We start from the raw sequence: 22,024 nt of genomic DNA on the forward strand, positions 1-22,024 counted from the left end.
TTTGGCAAATAACTCCATCTTAAACTATTTTCTGGCATTAGAGATATTCCTGTTTAACTATGAGAAATGTGTCCAGTCAACATTTCGGTATTCATTACTTCTCTGGAATCTCTTTCATGTCTTTATAGTTCATTAGTGTTTATTTGCTTAAGGTTTAGCCTGTTTTTAAATTTCTGTTAACAATATTCCCCTGTCTCCAGAACTATCCTTTTATTCAGATGCATTGTAGCTCTGAAGCCAGAGAGCCTTGGGAACAATAAAGGAGGAAGGAGGGACTCTGATACAGGTCATTTAAGTTTTTAAAATAATGCCAAGGAATGTGACAGCATAACAGGTAAGGAACACATTTCCTCTTGTGTAGTGCTTTTTTCTCAAAGGTTCTTTGAGAATGATACTTTATTTTAAAAAAATCCATAGCAAATTTATCTTAGCTAAGAAGCATTGGGAAAATATAAAAATTACTGGAAATAATCCCTGGTCCAGCCTACAAGGGACTGCTGAGAAAGAATCAGAGGAGTTAATATTAGTGAGTTTCCTCTGTGAGTAGGAAAAGCTATTCGCCCTATTGGACATAATGTGTAAAAGAAAAAAAAAAAAAGGTGCACAGAGCGGGTCTTTATCAGATTTTGTTGTACATTTACCATGACGGACACGAAATAAGGACAGCTTGGGAATTTCCAACTGATAGGTGAAATGGTAGCTGTCTGTCAAAGAAAAAGGCAAAGTAGTAATGTTATTTGAAGCTCTTCAGTGCTCTAATGTGGCAAGCCAGCAAGGCACTCTCAACATTTGCAAGAGGTCTCCTGGCAGACCAAAGGTTTCCTGGAAAAAAATGATAGTATGGCACAAAGGAGCACAGCAATTCTACCTGCTGACTTACAACGGAAGCAAGAAGTTGAGGATGAATTTTAAACAACTGGGCTAGTTCTAGTATATGAAATATTCAAAGATCAGCATGAAATACCTGAAGACATTGCCAGAAAGGAAAGCAACTTGGAAAGATAACTTAGAGGAATAGTGAAAGAAAGAGAGAAAAACATTCCCTTGTGTCGGGACCAGTGTCTCTGCTAGATGGAGCATTTCTTTAGATCATGTCTAAAAAACATTAATATTATTTAAGAAGAAAATTTCCCACCAACAGACATCACGTCTGACTGGCGACGTTTACATGCTGAGGGCTGTGCCAGCCCAAGAGCCTGAAGGAACCCATTCAGAATAAGGAAGCCTGACCGTTTCACTTGAGCACGGCCGGGTACCTGAATAGTGACTTACAAGCTGTAGGGCATTTTATCTTATTTCCTGATCAAATTTATAACTGTTTTCTGTCTAAAAGCAATTCCCTTGCCATCTGCAGGATTAGCCAAATGGTCTAGTGTGTAAGATCATTATCATTAATGGTATGCTGATGTTTCTGGAGAGAATCCAAAAAATTCACCTATAACCAAGACCCTACAATGAAAGTACATTGTCATTACATAGGTAGCATAAGAAATCCTGCTTCACCACTGTATGTTTTAGTAAATGCTGTTCTTTAAATCTGAACTTGGTTACATTTTATGGTACTTTATGATCTTTTAGGGTTATTAATGTTGCTTTATCTTCCAGTCATGGGTGGAAGGGGGGAATGAAGGGACTGTTCAGAAAGCTGAACCAACAAAAACAAGCTGTCTCCAGGCTTTTTTCTGTATGGGAGATGTTTAGGGCTGCCTCAAATGTACATATTTTTTCATTGTTTGTGAGTATTAACCTTCTGGATTTCCCCTTTCAGAAGAGTCTTTAATTTGCTTCCTATGGCAGAAACAGGAATTTCCTTGTGGGTCATATTTCAGGGTGTTTGTATTTATACACGGACTGTAAGAAGGCAGTCATAATGCAGGGCAAGGACACATCGTGTTTTGCTGCAGGAGGCAATACAGGGAATCTGGAAGTACTTAAAGGTGTATTTCTCTAAAACCTTCTACACCATAAAGACATTTTGCCTGTAAGTATTAACACAGTTTGTTTTCCTTATCTTGGTATTATATTTTTGAAGTTTAGTAATAGCCTACACCTTAATAATTTGAAACATTTTATTTGCATTTTGACTGAAGTGCCTCATTGCATTTCAAAAGGTTGAAAGCAATCAAATCTCTTAATGCCAGGCATACAAAAATCTGAGGGGGGTATAGTCATGGAATTGGCATTGTCTATTCTGAATTAGACATAACCTGTTTAAAATGTTGCTTTCCATTGAAGAGAAAAGGCAATTAAACACAACAATTAAAAACTTTTTCCTAAAATGCAGAGTGTAATCTCACAGATTTTTGTCTTCTCACCTGCAAATCTTGACTTTTACTGAAACCTAGAAGAAACTTTTATCCTGAACATTGTTTTGCAAGAATTGCATCATTTGCCAGTCGCAGTGACTCTGTCAGTCACGTTGAGAAGAATATTATACTGCCTTTCATTGCAACCCCAGGCCCTTACTATTGACACTAACAATTTGACTTTTTGTGCAGTCGTTTTTAGTTTTGGAAATTGCTTTTTTGTCCTTTTTTTTGGTAGGCAATAGATGCAAACCCTAGCAGTAAATTTTATAACAGTCTGTCACAGCATTTGTACAACAAATCTTTCTCTCAAGAAGGCAAAATCGCAAAGGTTTCCCTAAAAAAAATCCCCAAAAATACAGGCAGAAATGCTCTGCAGAGATCTCCAGTGGACCTAAGTTTGCAGTGAGTCATTCTAATTTACAGCATGGTATTGCCTGGAGCAGGAGGTGTGGAAGTCTATAGCTTTAGTTGTGTGTCAGAGATAAAATTTGGTGTGTAACCCACCCCATGTCAGGTGAGTGAGGCCAGAAAATAACCAACCATTTCTGACCACCACTCCTGACTGCACCGTGTTTTCTTCTGGCACCATGGAGTAAATCACTGAAGAAACAGAAGCAAAGGAAACCCCTTAAATCTCTCAGTCCAGCCAGGGAGCTCAGCAAAGAACTAGAGAACAGCACTTGCAATCCTTCAAATTTTCCCAGAATAGGCTCTGCAACTTCATGTTGGAGACCGTGTAACCTCATTGCAGCTAACACACAACTTCAAGCCAAATTACTAAATGGAAAGGATTTGATTTTGCAAGGAATGAGAGCTTTGGGGTAAGGCAAAGAGAAACTTTTGAAAAGTTTCCTAAATGATGTTACAAACAGATATGGTATTACAAATTGGAAATGTAAGTATGTGAGAGAAACTAGATCTGATTTTAAATAAACAAGAAAGCAATTGTGAGATAATAAAAAACTGTCCAGTGTGCAAAATGTAGTGCCGTGCATGCAACCGCTTGGGAGGAGTGCAGAGCTCACATATGAATTGCAAAGAAATAGCAGTGCTTTGGAGGTCTGGCTCTGTTATCCTGACAGCCAAATGGTGTTCTTCTCAAAGGAAAGCACCGAAAGGCAAATTAGCTCAAAAAAACCCCAGTGGAAGCCCATTAACCAAACCCACCTTTTACCTTCTAAATGCTCCATCTCTGTGTTCCTGCATTTATCAAATCCCACAGTCTGCTGCCTGCATGTTTTGTTAAAGGGTTCTTTAACAAAACTTCGGAGAAGTCCATGGAAATGCGTTGGTGCATTCTGCCTCCCTGCCAGCCTCTATTCCCATCTCTGCCACAGCCTGGCTTTGCCAATGAGCAGGTTATTTAACTTCTTCTCAGGTTTACTGTGAGATTCCAATTTCCCTGGTAATATTGGAGGAGACATTGCAAAAATAAGTTGACGTAAATAAAAACAGATACTCTCTGTCTACCCCGCTGAAAAATCATAATACTAATCCACCTCTTAGAAAGCTGTGAGGTTTATTTCATCACTTTTTATAAATTGCTCTGAGGGCATTGTATTAAGAATTGCAAATTATTATAATTACCATAGTATTATGACTAACTTTTCTAAATAGATTTTAAACTCTTCAGGCCAAGCTATGCCTATTTTATACAGGGCTGATCACACTGCCAAGGCAGTGTCAGAAATACATATGGGATGCAATATTCCTAGGTTACAGGTGTTGTGTCTAGTGCAAAGGAAGGGGCAAAATGAAGTTCTGTTGGCAGGTCTCACGGCTTCCTAGGCAAATAATCTCTTTGGCCTATATAAATTTATAATTTTTATTATTTGTAATTTTATGATTATATTATAACAGAATAAATATAATATTATAGCATATAATATATAATTTACTTTATAATATAAAATATTATGATGTATAATAGTGTGCTTAAATGAATAATATAGTTTATTATAGATTTTTCTATGTTTATTTTATATAGTTTAATCATCACTACGAAAATAAACACTTGTGAGATATTTGTTACTTTCTCAGGCAATCGTGCGTGCAGTGAAATGCTGCTCAGCAGCAAGCAAACCAAAAGGAATTAGCTTCAAGGTTTTTGCTCTCTTTAGTATCTGGGTGGAAGAAACAATCAGGATGGCTTCTACAAGTAAAAGAAATTCTGCAGGTACAAAATTTCATTTACTAAGATTTGTCAGTAGTAAGGTTGAATCAGGTTTCAGTCCATTCTTATCAATATATGATACAATTCTCTTTGCCCTCCACCCGCCAAGGATTTTGTGGTAAACAATAGGTGAAAAACAGGGGAAAATAGCATACTGAAAAATTTGGAGATCTCATCTGGACTTACACTGTGTGTTAATTCTGCCCCTCTGCTTGCTTCCTTAAAGAATCTGTCCTAAATGCAGCATTTCCCTTTATAGCAGAATTTTTCTTGTCCCTGACACAGAGGTTGAACTGACATTTGTAAAAAATGTTAAAATCCTTAAAAATTAACTGGGAACTGGAAGATAGAGTCAGTGTCTCCAAGGCACTGATGATGAAGCCTTACCTCCACTGAAGTCAGTAGTAAATGGGATTTCAAAACCAAGCGTTTCTTGCATCACCGCAAAGTTTGGTCATGTTATATTTCCCAGAACTTATGTATATTCTCTACTGTCCCTTACTGGAAGATCCAAAATGAGGTTGACTGTCCTCCCTTCGGTCACTGGATTCTTAAAAAATCTTAATTTCCCGTACACAGTTTATAGCTTAAAAAATGGAATGAGATTGCCATCCCTTTCATTGTGTGTTAAAGTGCATTAATAAAAATGAGATTTTGATCAGAAATCTACCAGTGATTAAAAAATGTGAATCTTAAACTACAGCTGGCCACAGCGTATGGAGGGTCATGAACAAATACATTCAGGCATTTCTCCCCCAAAGGTTTTAGCTCATATTTTACTTGTAAGACTTTTTCCTGTTGTCACATCATGATTCACGGTGTAAGATGATCTATCCTTAGCCGTGTTTGCAACCTATCCAAATTGAATGCCATCTACAAATTTCATTAGGGGGCTGTTTACTGTCTTTCAGATACTAATTGTGAAGTTAAATAAGACCAGTTAAATAAGACAGAGGCTCATGATATCTTCAGATCCCCCTACATTGTCACTATCATTTGTTTACAGTTTGGGTCAGTCATCAGCAGTAACATTGACATCAGGGAAGCATGGCCTGGCCCTATATAGCCTTGATTTGTCTTCTTTAATTGTAATGTGCTTTATGGCCATTTAAGCACAGAAAACCAGTGCTCAGCAACAATTTCCAATTCAAGCAAGTCTTTGTAAGAGATTAATTGGCAGCAAATTAAGTAATGGTGCTGTTCATTTCTCTTTGATTAGTGAGAACTCAAAATACATTTTGCCCTGAAGATGGAGTCTGCAAGCACGGATTCCTCATCAAATCACCGCCTCTTCAACTTTTCACCTCACAGGTATACTAGCACGGATTAGTCATATTCCAGCAATCCCTCAACAAGCATCTGTTATTTCTGCTATCCTGAATTTTAATGAGACACAGATTACTTTCTCTTTGGCAGAATTCCTGGAAAAGGCGTTTTTTCATCCTGTCCAAATCCAGCAAGGGCAATTACATCCTGAAGTATCTAAAAGGCCAGAACATAAAAGGCTCCATAGCTGCTGATCAGTACGTAACTCAAATGCATCGCCCTTTTATTTTAAGTCATGTATCAACACTCTTAAATAGCCGTTGATTGTACAGACACTTGTTCCTGATTGAGGTTCTTGGTCTAAATCCCGCTGAAGTCCAGAAAAGAGTCCCTTGGGCTTTTGTAGGCTTTGGGTGCAACTTACAGTGTATGATATATGTAGAAGTAAAAGTCCTAAACTGCTTTGATGAAATTTGATACATTTATGTGAGTGATTTTGGTGATGTGGTATCTGCAAACCAGACATCTTGGCTCCGTGATCCCAAAGGCTGTATTCCTGTAGTAGAAGATATTTTATCTCCTGTGAGGACAGTGCTATGCATTCACTCACATGCGAGTAAGGATGGGCCATGCCACTCTTAACTGTGGCACACAACCTTTCCCACCTTACGGCTTTACAAAGTGCTTTGCAAGTTGTGCAGAGGTCTCCTGGCTTTCACGTAGCCCTTTGGGCTGATGCTGGCTGCCCCACTGCCTCTTACTCCGCCGAGAAATTCCTCTGCTTGGCTCATTTGGGTTGGTCATTTCATTCCTCTCAGCACAGTGCCCGCTGCAGCAAGGCTGGGTGTCATCGGCTTTGTACTAGCACCCTTTATCTCATACCCTGGTATGAGATACATAGAAAGGAAATAGTAAGTGTAAAGAGAAATGTAAAGATTTTATCAGTCAGACCTGGAGCTCAATACTCCAGGCTCCTGGAATTGTTAGGCATGGAGGTCACTGGACTCACATTGCTGTTGTGCTTCTTCCATTAAGAGGATTTACATCGTGAAGCTTTTGAAAAAAATCCAGCTTGCTCAGTCGTATGTGGTTACATTGTTACCATCATTATTGTTGGTACTATTTTTACTAATTTAACTTCTTGGAAGTTAATGGAAGTAGTGCTTCCATTTAAATATCCATTAAGAGTACTTTGTGTCTGTTCCTCCTCCCCTCCATTAAAACACTGTTAATATACAATTAGTTTCAAATCAAATGTATTGTTCTGTAGTGGTTCAAAAACATCTGCCAGGAATTTTTCTTACTATCATTTCTTTTCAAGATTCTGTGTTAGAGCAACAGCCCCTTTTTTCAGAAATGAAGATCCAAAATCCGGACACGAGTCTTTGCAAAAGTTGATTTTATTTTTTTGCTTGGAAGTTTTCTTCACTGAAAGACCATCTGTTTTGAATATGTGTGCTTATTTTCTTGAGAATTTTTTCTGTGGAAAAATGTTTACCTTTTCTCATGCATCTCATCATATTATGCTGTGCTTAGAGTAAAATACGCACATACACACACATATGTATGTGTGTGTGTATGTTTGTATGTATGTATAATATAGGGTGTTTCATATGGTTATCTTAACAGAATCATAAATATCAAAGTTGGCATAAGCAATTCTGAAATTATGGAAACGGTGAGGAAGATGTTTAAATGCCTTCCTGAACAGGTGATGTCCATCAGTACTGGAAACAGATGTTACTACCTCATTGGGAGCAGCAGGTAGGCATAGAAAAATGTGCAAATGCAATATGACATTACAGTTAGCTAATGTACCCTCAGCCGCTGCCCCAAGGCAAGTCCTACTCCTTCACAGCCGCTCCCATCCCTTCCTGCGTCTCAGCTACTGATGGCGCAGCTCCGGGATGAAATGATTCAGCTGGTTGATCCAATGGAAAACTGCTCTTTTCCATGTCGGTTTTTTCCCCCCGTGGCCAGGTTAATTTTTTGCTGGTTCAGACAGATGAGCTAACCTTCCCTGCAGCCACACTGTTACAACGTCCAACATGTGAAAGTAGTGGGAGCGTGCGGCTGGGAGCGGGGATGGCAGCGGCAGTACATCAGTGCGGCGGTACCGTGTCAAACTGTACCGGTTACGGGTCAAGGAAGAGCAGAGAGCTCTGTCTTCCCACCCAGCAGCTCCTGGGAGTTAGGAAAGCTTTTGCTCCTTATAGGTAAATCACAGGAAATTATCTTGCCCTGGAAAGTAGGTTGTTAATCAAGGGAAACAGATTAAAGGGGAAAATTCCTCCGAGGGAAAATACATCCCAAAAGGAATGACTGGGGCCTTTACTGCAGCAGGGTGCTGTGCTCCCTACTCTCGCAGGCTGCCATCCAGTCCTCAGCAAGGGCAGAAACTGCTGCTGTCTAGGTGATCAGCCAAAGCTCAGTTAGATGAGGGAGGACATTTAGCACAGTGCTCCTCTGCTGCCGCTTCCCAGCTTCTCCTCTTCAGTTTCCCAGCCACCAGCGTGTCGGGGTTTTTCTGCCTTTATGCAGAAGAGCAGCTGATGTGTGAAATGCTGATAAGCGCGGAAGAAAAACACATACCTGTGTGTTACTTGAGTGTGCCACCCCACGCCTTCCCCCAGGACACTGCTCTCACAGCCCATGCGCGGTGGGAAGCGTTCCAGAATTAATCCAACTAAATCCACCGCAAACATGAAACAGGGCTTCAGGGGTCCTTTCATGGCATGTTCCTCCTCCTGCTCGCCCAAACGCATTCCCAAGCCTTGTCAGCTGTCTTTATGGCAGGACTCGGCAGAGCAGCATTACACACAGAAAGTAAAGCAGAAAGCTCCATCCCACCTCTCCGTCTCTTTCCCTCTCCATGTTCCCTGCGCACGCACACGCAGCCCCCTGCTTACCTTTTGGCTCCCGGTCCTGGGCTGCCCCTCTGCGAGGTCAAACTTTGCCACCTGGCTACGGCCACCCGAGCGCTCGCTCTTGAAAGGAAGGTGCAGATTTTCCCCGTTGATTTCAGGAAGCGTTATTTTGGGCCCCATAGGAAGAAGTGGGTAGGCAAACGGGTTTTCCTTGTGTTTTATCTGTGAGTAGGTTTTCATTTCTGTTATTCCAACCTACAGGCAGGAAATAGAGGACTGGGTCACTGCGATATCTTCAATCTGCAGGGAGGCCGGAAGAGATGGATGCTGCCCTCAGGTGACACGTTACTGCACTTGATTTTAGAAAGAAAGAAGTTTGTAATTTCATTAGAAACTTGTGCAAAGGAACTTTCCTGATTTTGGCTTTGCAAGTTGGCTCTTGCTTTGGTTAATCAGAAATTCATTTTCCATATAAATCCTGTACCCTGGCTTTATGTGTTAAGCAGGCACTGCACAGTCTGTCTGCGCTGGGATTGATTTTACGTTGAAGGAATCTCTTTGAAGAGTAAGCCACATGGAAGTTAGGACATGATTGACGTTACGCTGCAATGAATTGCACCTTTGATGCATCAGAATGAAAACTTGTGTGTTATACTTACCGTGTGCTTTTTGGTTGTAGTTACACGCTGTTTTACAAACTGATCCACTTCTAGCAGTCGATGTAGGAGCAGCTGGAAGCTCTGTTAGTTCAAGCGCAGGCCCAAATTTCTGCACCTTGTCAGCCAGCCGGGCCTACTAGTTCAAACCCAGCACTAAGCTACTGACGTCCCTACAGCTTCCACTCAGCTCAAAGTGCAAGCAGAGCAAATTTATACCTGCCTGAAAAAAGCCGTGTAGACAACCTCTCGGACCCATTAGAAGTAAAATTTGGACCAGTGGGATGCATTGGTACATTGTAGTCCATGCCCGTCAGGTGCCTGTCTTCTTACACTGCTGTCATCTTATTTCTAGAACCAAGATCTTCCAAATCCAGAAGTTAGAAGCCGGCCCTCCTCTTTGCCACTATTCTTAAATTCTGTAGATACAACCAGTTTCCCGGAAAGGCAAAGCTACCAGAAGGTAAACAGATTAGCCATCCTTAGTAATGAGTTTGCTCCTAGGAGTGACTGTGAAATTTGATTTGTATAGTTGCTTTTTTCCATCAAAAGTTCTTCTAGAGCTTGTGCAATGGGTGCCCAGGTGGTCTGTTCTGCTCTCTGGTGGGGTTCCTGAGTAGGACCTGGATGATAACATCAGAGAGTTCCCACATAGGAAAGACTTTTGAGGAAAGTCTGCATGTGAGTAAAGGCAGGTGGCAATGAGAAACAATATTCATTGGCTGGCAAAGATCAGTGGGCATAAAATAAGCCCCTGCAGATTCACTTTGACATGTCTTGGCAAAGCCATGTGGTGATTGTTTTGACAGCTGCCTCCCACATTCCTCCTGTTTTGTGATTGTGCTTTTCTTTGTCTCTCTCTTCAGGCTGTAAAGCCTAGAGGGGAGTTCAGGTCCAGTTCCTCTGTGCCTTCCAGATCTTCCCCCTCAATATTTAAACAGAAAGGAAGAAAAGCATTGCTGCTGTCCCAAAGCAGCTGCAGTCCCTGTCCTCTGGTGACAGGCTGAACAGCAGCCAAGGGAGTGTTGGTTTTCTCTAGTCACAAAGTTGTGTGCAAATGGCGAGATGAATGCAGGTGAAGCACCTTTAGGAGGAATCAACTTTTTTCTTTTGTATACAGGAGAATGGTCCCTCAGAAGACAAGAACAGGCCTAATTCAGATCCTGGCCTTCATCAGGCCCGGTGTGACTCACCAAGAGGAGTTTTTCCAAGCATGGTGAGCAGAACAAATCAAACAGCTCTTGACTTGTTCAGTCTGCAGAAGTGACTATTGGCTCTTATTTCACCTCAGTATCTGTAACTATAGATTATTCACCTACTTTCCCAGCACACTGAGTTGGTTTTCACTGTGAAAGTTTCCTAAATATAGCTAGTCTGTTGTTTTGTTTAGCACTGAAAATAACCTTCTAAGAACTGGCTTGAAATACCCTTTGTTTACTTTGGTTCTTAGAGGCGGATTCTCAGAGTTTCTGTGCAGCAATTGCAACTTATGGCATCTCTCACAAACTTGATCAAGAAAACTCTGAAGTTGCACTGCTTCAGGATTTGCTCCTCCCATCACATTTCTCAGCTGTGACACATTCTTTCTAAATGGTTTCTTTCTGCAGCCTCTGCCAGTAGCAATTGAATCAATGTAATTGAACTACAGAACAAGGGCTTGTTAAATTGAGGCACACCTCAGGACTGACCTTCTATCAGCATAAATATGACTTCAAGTAATTTAGCTTCCATATCTGGCAGAAATGATTTAAAAAGATGCAATGATGAATGCTATCCTGTATTATTGGCTAAGTTTCTGACCTGTGTTCCCTGAACAAACACCTGCAGCAGTTTCAGATAGTTTTCACCCATCCTCTGCCCTGGATTACTGCCTTTGCAGCAGAGTCAACAGAACAGAAAGCACAACCAAGGCTCTACCACACCAGTATGCAGTCTGGCAGCTGAGTTTAAACCCATCTTTATTAGCAGTTTATGCATTGGACTATGATCTGGAGTGGCTGAGAGACAGGGAAAAGAATCTGTTCTGCTGTCATAGCTAACAGGGTGGTAAATCACATACTGCAGTCACCATCCATGTATATAGGCTGGCAGCAAGTATGAGATAATACGGCTAAATTTAGTGGAAAGTAGTGAAAATAGTTGAAACTGCATTGCAATGCCATGGGCAGTTAGCACAGCTCAGCTGATGCACAGTACTTCATGAAGTTGCAATAATTCAATTGTGAGTCTGACCTCTGAAATACATTGAGTTAACCCTTAGTCTGATTTTAACTAGTGCTGCTCTGGATGCATACCAAGGCTCTCTTTCTGTCTCTTTCTTACACATGCCTTTTCTGTCTCATTCATTAATTCTTCTCATACTTATGATGCCTCAGAGAGCGTGTATTATATGCAGCTGTTCAGACTAGGACACACTAACCATGAGGGTTAAAAGATAAGGAATTTGGATTTTACCTTTTTAGCTTGAAGCAGAGGGAATAGCAGGAAGCTCGTATTTCTGTTTCAGCGTGTGTGAAAATAAATAACTTTGCCATAGAGCTAACAAGAAACAAAAATGTTTGTTCATTCGATAAAAATATTTCACTTGCCTCATAAGTTTAGCATCTGCTAACATCTCCAGATCTATTCTCTGCTCAGTGATGTCTAGACAGCTGACTCCAGGTTAATCCCTTGTATTTACTTCCTGTTAGAAGTATGACTCCACATTTCTAGTATCTGATTCGTTTTGCTTTTTATCGGTGGTTCCCTCATCCAGGCCCAGATCTTGAAAACATTTTGGTCAGTAGCAGTTACTCATGCAAACAGGCCTATCAATGTCAATTGAGTGGAGTCACTCAGGCAGGGACCTTGGAGAGGTCTGGGAGCCTGGCTCCCTTTCAACCTGCGTTTTGGAGCTACCAAACTGCATCTGACTCAGCAATTCAGTATCAGCTATTTTGACCCACAGCTTTCAATACCCGAAATACATCAAAATAAGGAGCCCCGACTTGCATCACCCCCTACTGCTCATTACTGTATTGCAGGCACCTAGGCATCCTTGTCAGGAGTCTGGCTTCAATATCTGTTAGACACACCTGATTTTTTGAAAGAGAAGTTCCTCTGTCCAAGGGCAACACATAACTTTCCTGGAGGAGCCTATAACTAACAATTACTCAGTTGTTCTCCAGGTATCATTTCCATCTTGTTCTACAGCAAATTTTCTCCATAATCTCTTTCTCTCTAATGTAAATCCACACCATGGTTCAACAGAGGCTTCAAGAACTCATTTAGCTGTACGTCTGAGAATAATTAGACACTGAGATTAACTGCAGTGCTCTGGTTGTAAAGCACCTGGAGGAACAGAGACATCGGCAAAATGCTTTAGGGAAACGCAGTTCTGCAATAGTGCCAAGGAGAAACACTGTATTTGGCAAAAGGTAGCCACTGTCAGTGATTGAAGGCTCAGTTTGGGAAGCTGATGAGTGCCATTTGCTCTCTGAGATTTCCTAGGAGATGGAGGATCTCAAGACTTCATAAAATCACCTCCTCCTCCCCCTTTTCCCCCAAGTGTTTACCTGTTTGATTGATCCAAAGCCCCTGAAAAGTCACCAGGAAACTCATTCATGACTTTATATCATGACCACAGAGCCAGTCCTGTTCCTAGGGGTTTTGTTACGCGCTTCTTGAAGGACCATTTGTACGTTTGTTCTGACTCCTACAGCATGGGTTGCTTTTTATGTCATTTATACCGACAAGGAACAAAAATACATTCATCATCTTTAATTTCTATTCAATGCCAGTTTCTTCTTTATATGTAAAAGAGTAATTAGTTTAATTGACTTTACCTTGAAACCAGTAATATATTCTGTGGCTTATTTAGCAATTATTAAAACGATCACCATGGAAACCAAGGATGTAAGTGGAGAGATAAAAAACGTTTGCATTACAAACATGGCATGGGGAATTGTATTGGGAGGCAGCTAAATACTAATTACCATACTCTTCATTGTAGTGAGATCAACAAGGAGACATAAAAATAAATAATTTATCTTTGTGACTTAGAAAGGTAAACTTGGTGGAGGGATTAATTTCTCCTTGACTTACCAAATTGCTGCAAACTTAGTATTTCAGGTATTTATGAAGGCAGAATATCACTCAGGACGCAAAGGATTCAATGTCAGATCTCCAGCCCTCAGGGGTATATTCTAGTTCACGGAGAAGTATGAGTTAATAGACTTCTCATTAGTCAGGGAAATCCCAAATTCATTCTTTACCTGATGGCAGTTAAAAGATTCTTAAAAAGGACAAATATCTCCTGATCCACTTTTAGATTTCCTACAGATTTTTTTCCTAGTGTAAGGACTTCATAGAACTGCATGCAAATAAAAAATCTTTTGCACACGCGTGACCCTAAATGCATGCAGATTCATACATGAAGTGTTTAATCCACTTGATTTTTAAACAAAGTAACAGGTTGTGAACATGCAGTTCTGGTTACTGCCTGGTAACTACAAATCCATCAATGAGAAGTACTGATACCAGTGGCCAGTTTTGTCCATGTACAGTGGATCGCAGAAGTATGAGTAGGAGCACAACTACAGAAAGCTTGTTCCTAAAACAGACTGGCTCTGAGCATATTTCTCTTCAAGGAGAAACATATATTCCCATGTTTTCTGTGGTTATTTGCTGGTTCTATTACTTCTCCATGTAAATGGAAAAATACATGTTAAACAATCTATGTCACTGAACCTGTTAAATACAAAACCATTCTTTTAACAGGATACAAATCTGGGAAAGAGCGAGGAAAATCTGCTGTCATTGGATACAGATGAAGACATCAAAAAGGACGAAGAAGACTATTACCAAACTCCCAGCGATATTTTAGCAAAGGTAGTTTATCAGTTGTGAGTTCTGCTGGTTTGTTAATAGCTCCAAGGAGACGGGAGACATTTAATGAGCCAAAGAGGCACTGGTATGAGGAACCATTAGTACCTTGCAAAAGAAATACGTAGATAAAGCAGTAGGTAATAGAGCTTTCATTTGTACAAGAAAAAATACACTAGACTCATTCAAAGGATCTTTCTGGTAGAAAGTGGCGTTTTGACAAAAACATTGCTGATTTTGTTGAAATTCCTCAAATTGACTGTTTCATTGTAAATGGCTTTTGCCTATTGTATTACAGTTGGGTTTTTTTTTTTCAGAAGTGAAAAATTCATTTAGAAAATGTAGCTGTATATTATTTTTATATATTTTAAAATGTAATTCTGTAGAAGCATCAGTAAGCTGCATAAAATGAAGCAGTACTTTAAAAACGCTGTGAAACATTTTGGTATCTACATTTCACTGTGAAACAAGGAGCAGGAGGAATCATATGGTAATTTAAAACAAATTTTGGCATCTAATTTGGAAGGCTAGTTTCTCTAGGCTTCCCGTGTAGTTAGTGGTCAGGAGAAGCTAAGTGGTCTGTCTTCTGCAGAAGTCACAGCCTCTCTCCAAAGACTGTGCAGCTAACTGAAGGACATTAACAATAGGATTTTGTCATATAATCTAAGTGCTTTAAGTTAAGCACACCCAAAGTACAAGACTCTTTTTTCAACCTGCTGAAATTAAAACCTAACAAAATTTTTGTGGTAATACTTTAGAATATAGCTGGTTATGTCTCAGCCTGAAAGGAAAGCAAATGGTAGTGTCAATAATACCAGATAACATTAACTTCTAAGTTCCAACCACCTTTTTAGCTCGTGGTTTCTGGGAAATGACTTATTTGGGGAAAGCCAAGCTATATTAGGCAATGTGTTTAAACAGCATGAGCGCTGAACAAAATAAGGAAATTAAGAAGATTTTTTCTGTAGGCAGAGCAAGGATATTTACATCTTGTGTTGTTATGTCTTTCCAACAGTGCACTACTGAAGTATCAAAGCCTGACCCCACAGCTGAGTCTGATGTCCCTGTGCAAGAGAAGCCAGTGCAGAAGAACCCAGTAAAGGAGAACCTTTATATGTCAATGAAATCACTGTAAGTAACAACTTGCAAATTAAAAGTGACATAGTGGTAAAGATAGAGCTGTCATTTGTGGTATCTACATAACAATATCTAGAGGCTGCATCTTGTTTGAATGAGTCCTTCTTTGGTCTTGGTTCAGAAAGTTCAGAACTTGTGGGAATACCAGAGTGAAACTGAAACTCATCAACATGAAATTTAAACTCACATTGCAAACTCATGTATTTAGACAGGCTCTGACTATAGGATGCAGCACGTTTTGTTGACTCATACTTTTTCTAGGTTTTCATGACTTAACAGCCCACCACTTTACTCAGATACTGCAGCCAAGCTCCAGCAACCTTTCAGAGGTACTCTCCAAAGCAGGCAGCATTATCTAGTGGTTAAAAGAGAAAGGGGGCATTAGCTCCCAGCTTTTTCAGTAAGAAGTTATGTGATCCTGAGTAGGTCATCTCCTTCCTTCCATTTTCACATCCGAAGAACGGGTCTGATGCTGTGTACTTTGAAGGTACAGTGTTTGGCATGTCAGAAAGAAAGACCTGAACTTTGTGTCACAGTTGTAGTGCTACAAGGAGATTTTACAAGCTCCACGATATAGCACAGTATACTGAAGAGAAGTGTGACTACACAGTAAAACCATACCTCCTGAGCCAGAGGACTGGTCAGTAGCTGTTAGCTATGGCCTGCCACCTACAGACAGTCAAGTCTTATGCCACATAGTGGGAGGCAATTGGAAATGCAGACCCACAAACCAGTTTATTCCAATACACTTATTCAAGCTCATCTGTGTCTTTGAGAGCCCCTGGAGGGAATTACTATGGAAACCTCACAAGCCTATGCCATCTGAGTTAAAATATTCTAAGAGCAGCTTTTGCTACTAACCACAGTCTTGTTTGGGGTGTGGAGGGGAGTTGGCTCCAGGCATTATAAGGCTTATCAAATAAATCTAAAAAGCATTCAAGCGCATCTGAGTTATTATTCTCCCAGGGGACAGCATTACATCCCTGCAGAAGCCAGTACAGCCAAGACCAACAATCTGTACTCAATTTCTTTGTCAAGGCATGTTGTTAGCTGGAATGTTTTCAGGCTTAATAAATAGTCTTTAAATACTGAAAAGGTTTATTTTGAGGCTTATGGTCCATTTTTAGAAGGAGTTTATTTTACCTAGCTGTAATTTCGTCCACTGGATATTCTACAAGAACTTGTTCTTCTTTGCTTCAATGATGGCTATTTGATCCAGCTTCAAACACGGCAAGAGTACCTGGAATGGCCAAACCAGTTCATTTTTTATCACCATTCCTCTTCAGGAGGTTGCTGGATGAGAGTTGCCAGTTCACGTGCAGACGTGATGGGCTCCTATCTCCTCCCAAACGCCAAGACAACGGTGCATGTCAAAAAGTCTTGGAAGCAAACAGAGACCTAAAACTCCCAGAAAGCGGCACCAGCCAGCAGACAGCCCTTCAGAGAAGGCAAAATCCGTTACCACTTTCAGTGGTTCAGTTGTCTATACTGCTCAGGTAAGTGTCTTCTCCATTTTCATTGCAGAGAAGACATATCTGTCTGAAGAAGATTTCAGTTGAGGTACTGGTAGAGCGTGCCTGGTCTCTGATGTTTTCTCTCACAGTCAAGTTACAGATGAGACCCAGCTGCAGAAGTTGGACATTTTCATCCCCCTGGCTGATATTAACAGTTATCTAAAACTTACCGAAGCAGCAGGACAAATATGGTAAGTTCTGGATGTCTTGTGATGGTGCCTGTCAGATGTGAATGAGAGACAATCGGTGTAGGTGTAGAAGTGTACAACCATACGCATCCATGTATGGTTTTGGCAGTGCAGAGCAGGGCAAGGTCAGTGTGTGCTGGTACTTCAGTGATTCCTTTCTGCTCTTTCTGACTCCTCATGTCCTTGAGTTTCTATTTCAACTGCCGTTGAAATGGGCTATATAGAATTGAGATCTCTGAGCATGTTGTGTAATAATTAACGATGAAGTCCCACCCCAAAAGCTATTATTTTAATGTTGGTGTGAAATCAGCTAATTACTGCCGGTCCATTTTACCTTTGATTTGGTGAACCACAATGATGGCATGTCTCAGAGATATAGTGAGGGGATATATCTTGTGATAGGGTAAATGAGGCCCTTCAACCAAAAATCTTGCAGGCTTTAGTATAGGTGGCTAATAACTCTTTGTTATTGATGATAAAGCCAAAAATTAGGAAGCACATACAAGGGGTAGACTTCAAGTCCCATTTATTTGACTTCTGTACCCCCTTGTGTACACTTAAGTACACTTAAGTCTTATGAAGAAAAAGGGGATTTGTGGAAAGAGGTGACAGTCCTTTGGAAAGCCGTAAAACCTCTCTGTCACCAGAAAGGGTGACAACATGGAACCTATGGGCACAGAGGGAACCATTTCCAAACCTAGTAAATTCATTGATTCACTCTCTTTCATCAAATCCTTTATCTTTTTTTCCCTTTAGCCTATTAGCCTATGTCCCTCATATTGTTGACCTACATCACATCATTTTGTAATTTAAGTATTAGCACCTGCAAAGCATTCTGAGACTCTCTAGTTGAGTGTGAGCTGTAAGTGAAAACTTAAATTATGTTACATAAATCAAGCTGACTTCAGTTGGACGCCAGCATAAAATGATCTCCAAATTAATCCCAGCGCTGTTTCAGTGGTAGGAATGAGTGCTGGACAGAGATTTTCACAAGCAGGTGTTATGGGCTAGAGCACATACATCTTCTTAGTAATCCCATTGGAAATTAGTGCTCTCCCCAGACCTTCAATATCAATGACTAGGATAAAGAAGAGGGAGCAGGAAAAACGTTCAGTGCGTACTCCTGTGCTACCTGTTGATCTTTCACTGCCACACAGCACTGAGACTGCCTTTTGCTGCTGCTCTCGTATTCACACCGATCAGGGGCACTGTGTGCACAGCAAGTCACTCTGTTTCAGCCACTATCAGCAAGAAGAAAAAATACCATTGTAAAAGAGACTGGAAATGGGACCCCATCTCAATAATTGGATCTAAATTTACAGAGCTTTCTCAGTGGAAATTCATATTGAAAGAATCTGGAACAGAGCACTAGGTCTGATTGTCAGGTCAGTTAATTCTAAATAGCTTGTCATCAAGGAGACACCATCAGAGACCAGCAGGAAAGAGATACTGGAATTTCCATAAGGGTCCTGTCAGGACAGCAGTGAATCTCTGATCCTTGCAGTTATATATCATAGATAAAACACGTGATGATAAGTTTTAATTCCATTCTTTTGGGATGACTTTGGAAATCATCTCAGTCAAACATAGGGCTAAAATATCTGCAGCAGCATACATGTACCTGCAGCAAGTCTGGCTGACTGCTTTTGAACTGGAACCCTCAACTCTCACTGGTGACCTTGCTAGCACCAGTCTCACTTGTTAACAGGCTGCGATGTCAGTGTCATGTGCGCTTTTAGGAGGACCCGTTGGGATGGGTGAAGCACCTTGGTTTCAGCTAGAACCAGATCAAAACATTGCAAAGTCGTTCAACCTGTGTGTTATTTCCAGAGGGCATAAATGCAATCCTGTTCAGCCATTGCCATTCTGTTAGCAGTAACTGGATATCCCGTATGTTTCCTTATTGTCTGTCCTCCAAATACCCTAGTGTCTCACAGTGGACTGGTCCTTGCCGACTGGGATGTTTGTTTAATCATGGAGACCATATAGTGGCTGTGAATGATCTGCAACCCCAGGATGTGGAAGAGGCTTACTTCTTCATCAGCAGGTCCACAAGAAAGGAGGTAAGCTTGACTAACCTGAAGGTGATAGTCAACTGAATCAAGCCAAATGAGAAAGCAAGTTGCTTTTTGCGTTTCAAACCAGTTTCCTCTGTTTTGAGTTTGGCATGAATAACTTCAGTACAAATAGCTCCTCAGCATCATTCTGATGTAGCATCTCTTATTCCTGGGCTATCTGGGGAATGCAAGGTCAGCACTGCTGTGTTTAAGAGTCTGAGCAACCCCAAGAGATACTACCAGGCAGCCATAAATTAGAGCTACTTGGTACTTTTTGGCTAAGGCCCATGAATTGCAAACTTTGGGAAATAAACAATTGCCTCCAGTGGACGTGTAGTTGCTTACAGTGGCAGAGCCCTAGACCCCCACCTCCTATTGGTTAGCAGGCACTACACATCTCCTTGTGTGATACCATTTTTTTTAAGAACGTGGGAGATTTCTAAGTGGTGCCTTAACACCACTGTGGTCTGCTACATGTTGATACCTATGTTTCTCTCAGATGGACTCATATTTCAGTATCCAGGTCCTCTGACCCATACCTGAACACGTTCATATTTGGATTTTGCTGAGAAAGTTGAGGTCATCAGATGCTGGTGCTATCTAAAGAAAAAAAAGCCAGTCTCAGCAAGAAAAAAATACTCATCTCTCTTAACAGGGTATTTTTATTAAGCTAGTTAAAATACAAGTCAGATAGTAGCACAAATGTTGATCAGATATAACAAGGTATAAAAGTTTCTTTTTTTTTTTCTTTTTTAAGGTGAAACTTACTGTATGTAGGATTCCACATTCAGATATCTTCCATGTTAAAGGCTGCTCTTGTTCCTGAAAAAAGACCTCAACGATTAAGTAAGTGCCAAAGTTCAAGGGAAAAGATCAGGAAGAAGAATGTGATGTATAGTGTATGGAGGTAATCTTTATCTTCTAGAGTTGCCAGACATCTTTTGTTGCTGAAATACAAAGCACAGAGAATGTGGATTTCATTTTCATTTTATATTCTAATAACTTGTTTTGTTGACATGAATGGCATGTGTTTGGCTTATATTTCATGTTGGCATGTATTTCAGTTGCATGAAAAAAAATGAAAGTCAAATCATTTATGAAGCCTTTGCACTGTGTATACTTTGTACTTCAGTAGAAAGTACCGGTTCACACCTCTGCTCGCCTCTTTACACTGAGTTACGTTGATTTATACTGAACTCCTAATCAGTTAGGGGTGTGGAAACAACCTACATTTGGAACAAAGCCATGTTTTCCCTTGTTTTCCCTTAGCTACAGAAAGGCAAAGGCAAGCTGAGAGCTGTAGGGTTGGAAGGAAGGCTGGTAAATAAAGTGTTGTGTAGTGATTCAGTGGGGCCTCTTTTTGTGTTATGCCCCTCTAACGTTACAGAGACAAAAATATGTTTAAGGGATGACAGGAAAAAAAGCTGGTTGGAGAAAAGGAATGTGTCTGGAGCACCTTTGGGTTCGTTGGCAGCCAAAATAAGCCCTAAGTAAAGAACGAATGAATGGATTTGGGAGAGAGGAGGGGTGGCCTTCTCTGTGAAAGCGTTACTGGTAAAGACAGCTGGGAAAACCAGAGAGAGAAATGATGTATACGAAGGCATATGCTCTCAGCCCAATGCAAACAGAGTTCACTGAAAGAGCTTTGATGCTACCAAGTACTATCATAGGGATGTCACTGGTACTGCAGCATTTCCAGAGCAAGTGCTCATTTGTTTCCCAAACAAGGACATTTCCTGTAAATATTTATTTGTGAATATGTCTTGCTTCCATTGCTATCATAGAAAAATGACTGATTTTCAGCTAATATCACACCGAAAGGTGTTGGTGCTTGATATGGAACTGCCTGCAAGGATGCCTTTAGTGGATGCCAGAAGGGAGCTTTGTCCTGTGCTGCAGTGACCTCTGTTGCTTACAGAAACATGGTGTGATATGGCGTGTATGCAGAACACATACTTATTCTCTGTATGGATATGTACACATTTGTATATGTGTGTTAGTGCGCGGGTGTATTTACACACGTATGTATTGCTGTAAGATAGATTGTATTCATATACAATGATGTGGCAACAAACGGAATCACTGTTTTTGAGTACCGATAATATTAGCTTGCCAGATACAATCAAAACAACTACTGAGTTTAGCAGGCATAGGATTATTGATATTAAGAGATTTATATAAGCTTTGCTTAAGGTGGATTTGGCCCAAAGGAGGTATTTGTCCAGCTTCCAATTGAATTAGGCCAAGTCAGCTACTACAGTAAGAAACTACACTCACTAAAATCACCGTTGGTGCCACTTACTTCAGTAGTAAATTTGACAAATGTGCTTTGTATACTTCCTTTAAAATCCACTCTGGACTTTTTTTTAAAAAATCGTTATAAAATTTTATTTAGCCAAAGATGAAAACAGCATCGGTAACTCAAAACGAACAAACACAAATATGCATACAATCGATTCAGACTCAGCTGCTATTCGAAAGATTAATTTCCAGACTGAATGTTTCCACAGCCTGTCTCTTCTGCTTTTGAGATAAGAGTGTTTGGGACATGCTTGTTTCTCAAGGTTTCTGTTTTAGTGGAGTTCAAAGGCCTATTTGTGCTGAATTCTGCATAAAGACAGAGGGAAACCCCAGTTCTGGAACTACAGAGGCTGAAAATGGAAGAAAAGACATTCCTTGGGATCTCTTCTCCAAAGCTGCTATGGGACTCCTTTGCTCTGCACTGCTTCTTTGAGCACAACAAATCCATTTCTGCCTAAGGAGTCTCTGAGGGATGGGATGGCCAGCCATCACCATACAGGGCTTCTTCCAGCTCTGTAACTGTGTCAGCCTGCTAGGACAGTCCTCTAGGCCTGAATCCTGAAATCACAGATCATCTAGTTCAAGAGTATGCACTAAGGATTCACCCTCGGCCTTTCCTGCCCAAGGTTTGCCTAAGCTTTTCTTCTGAACTTTAGAACAGGAAAGTCGAAACCTTCCTGTGTTGTTCCAAGA

General features: G+C 40.6%; 1 protein-coding gene across 1 annotated transcript; it reads left to right on the forward strand.

Moving 5' to 3' along the window:
* Nucleotides 1–4,360: 4,360 nt before the first annotated feature.
* Nucleotides 4,361–19,984, forward strand: PLEKHS1 (pleckstrin homology domain containing S1). Its single transcript, XM_075155104.1, has 13 exons — nucleotides 4,361–4,485; nucleotides 5,702–5,793; nucleotides 5,899–6,005; nucleotides 7,378–7,512; nucleotides 8,877–8,952; nucleotides 9,627–9,734; nucleotides 10,392–10,487; nucleotides 14,030–14,140; nucleotides 15,150–15,265; nucleotides 16,558–16,767; nucleotides 16,875–16,976; nucleotides 18,901–19,036; nucleotides 19,788–19,984. Exons 1-13 carry the CDS (start codon nucleotides 4,455–4,457, stop codon nucleotides 19,854–19,856), a joined length of 1,389 nt encoding a protein of 462 aa, XP_075011205.1. The 5' UTR covers nucleotides 4,361–4,454; the 3' UTR covers nucleotides 19,857–19,984.
* The last annotated feature ends 2,040 nt before the right edge of the window (nucleotides 19,985–22,024 follow it).

This window comes from Calonectris borealis, chromosome 7 (genome assembly GCF_964195595.1).
Source record: "Calonectris borealis chromosome 7, bCalBor7.hap1.2, whole genome shotgun sequence".
Lineage (NCBI taxonomy): Eukaryota > Metazoa > Chordata > Aves > Procellariiformes > Procellariidae > Calonectris > Calonectris borealis.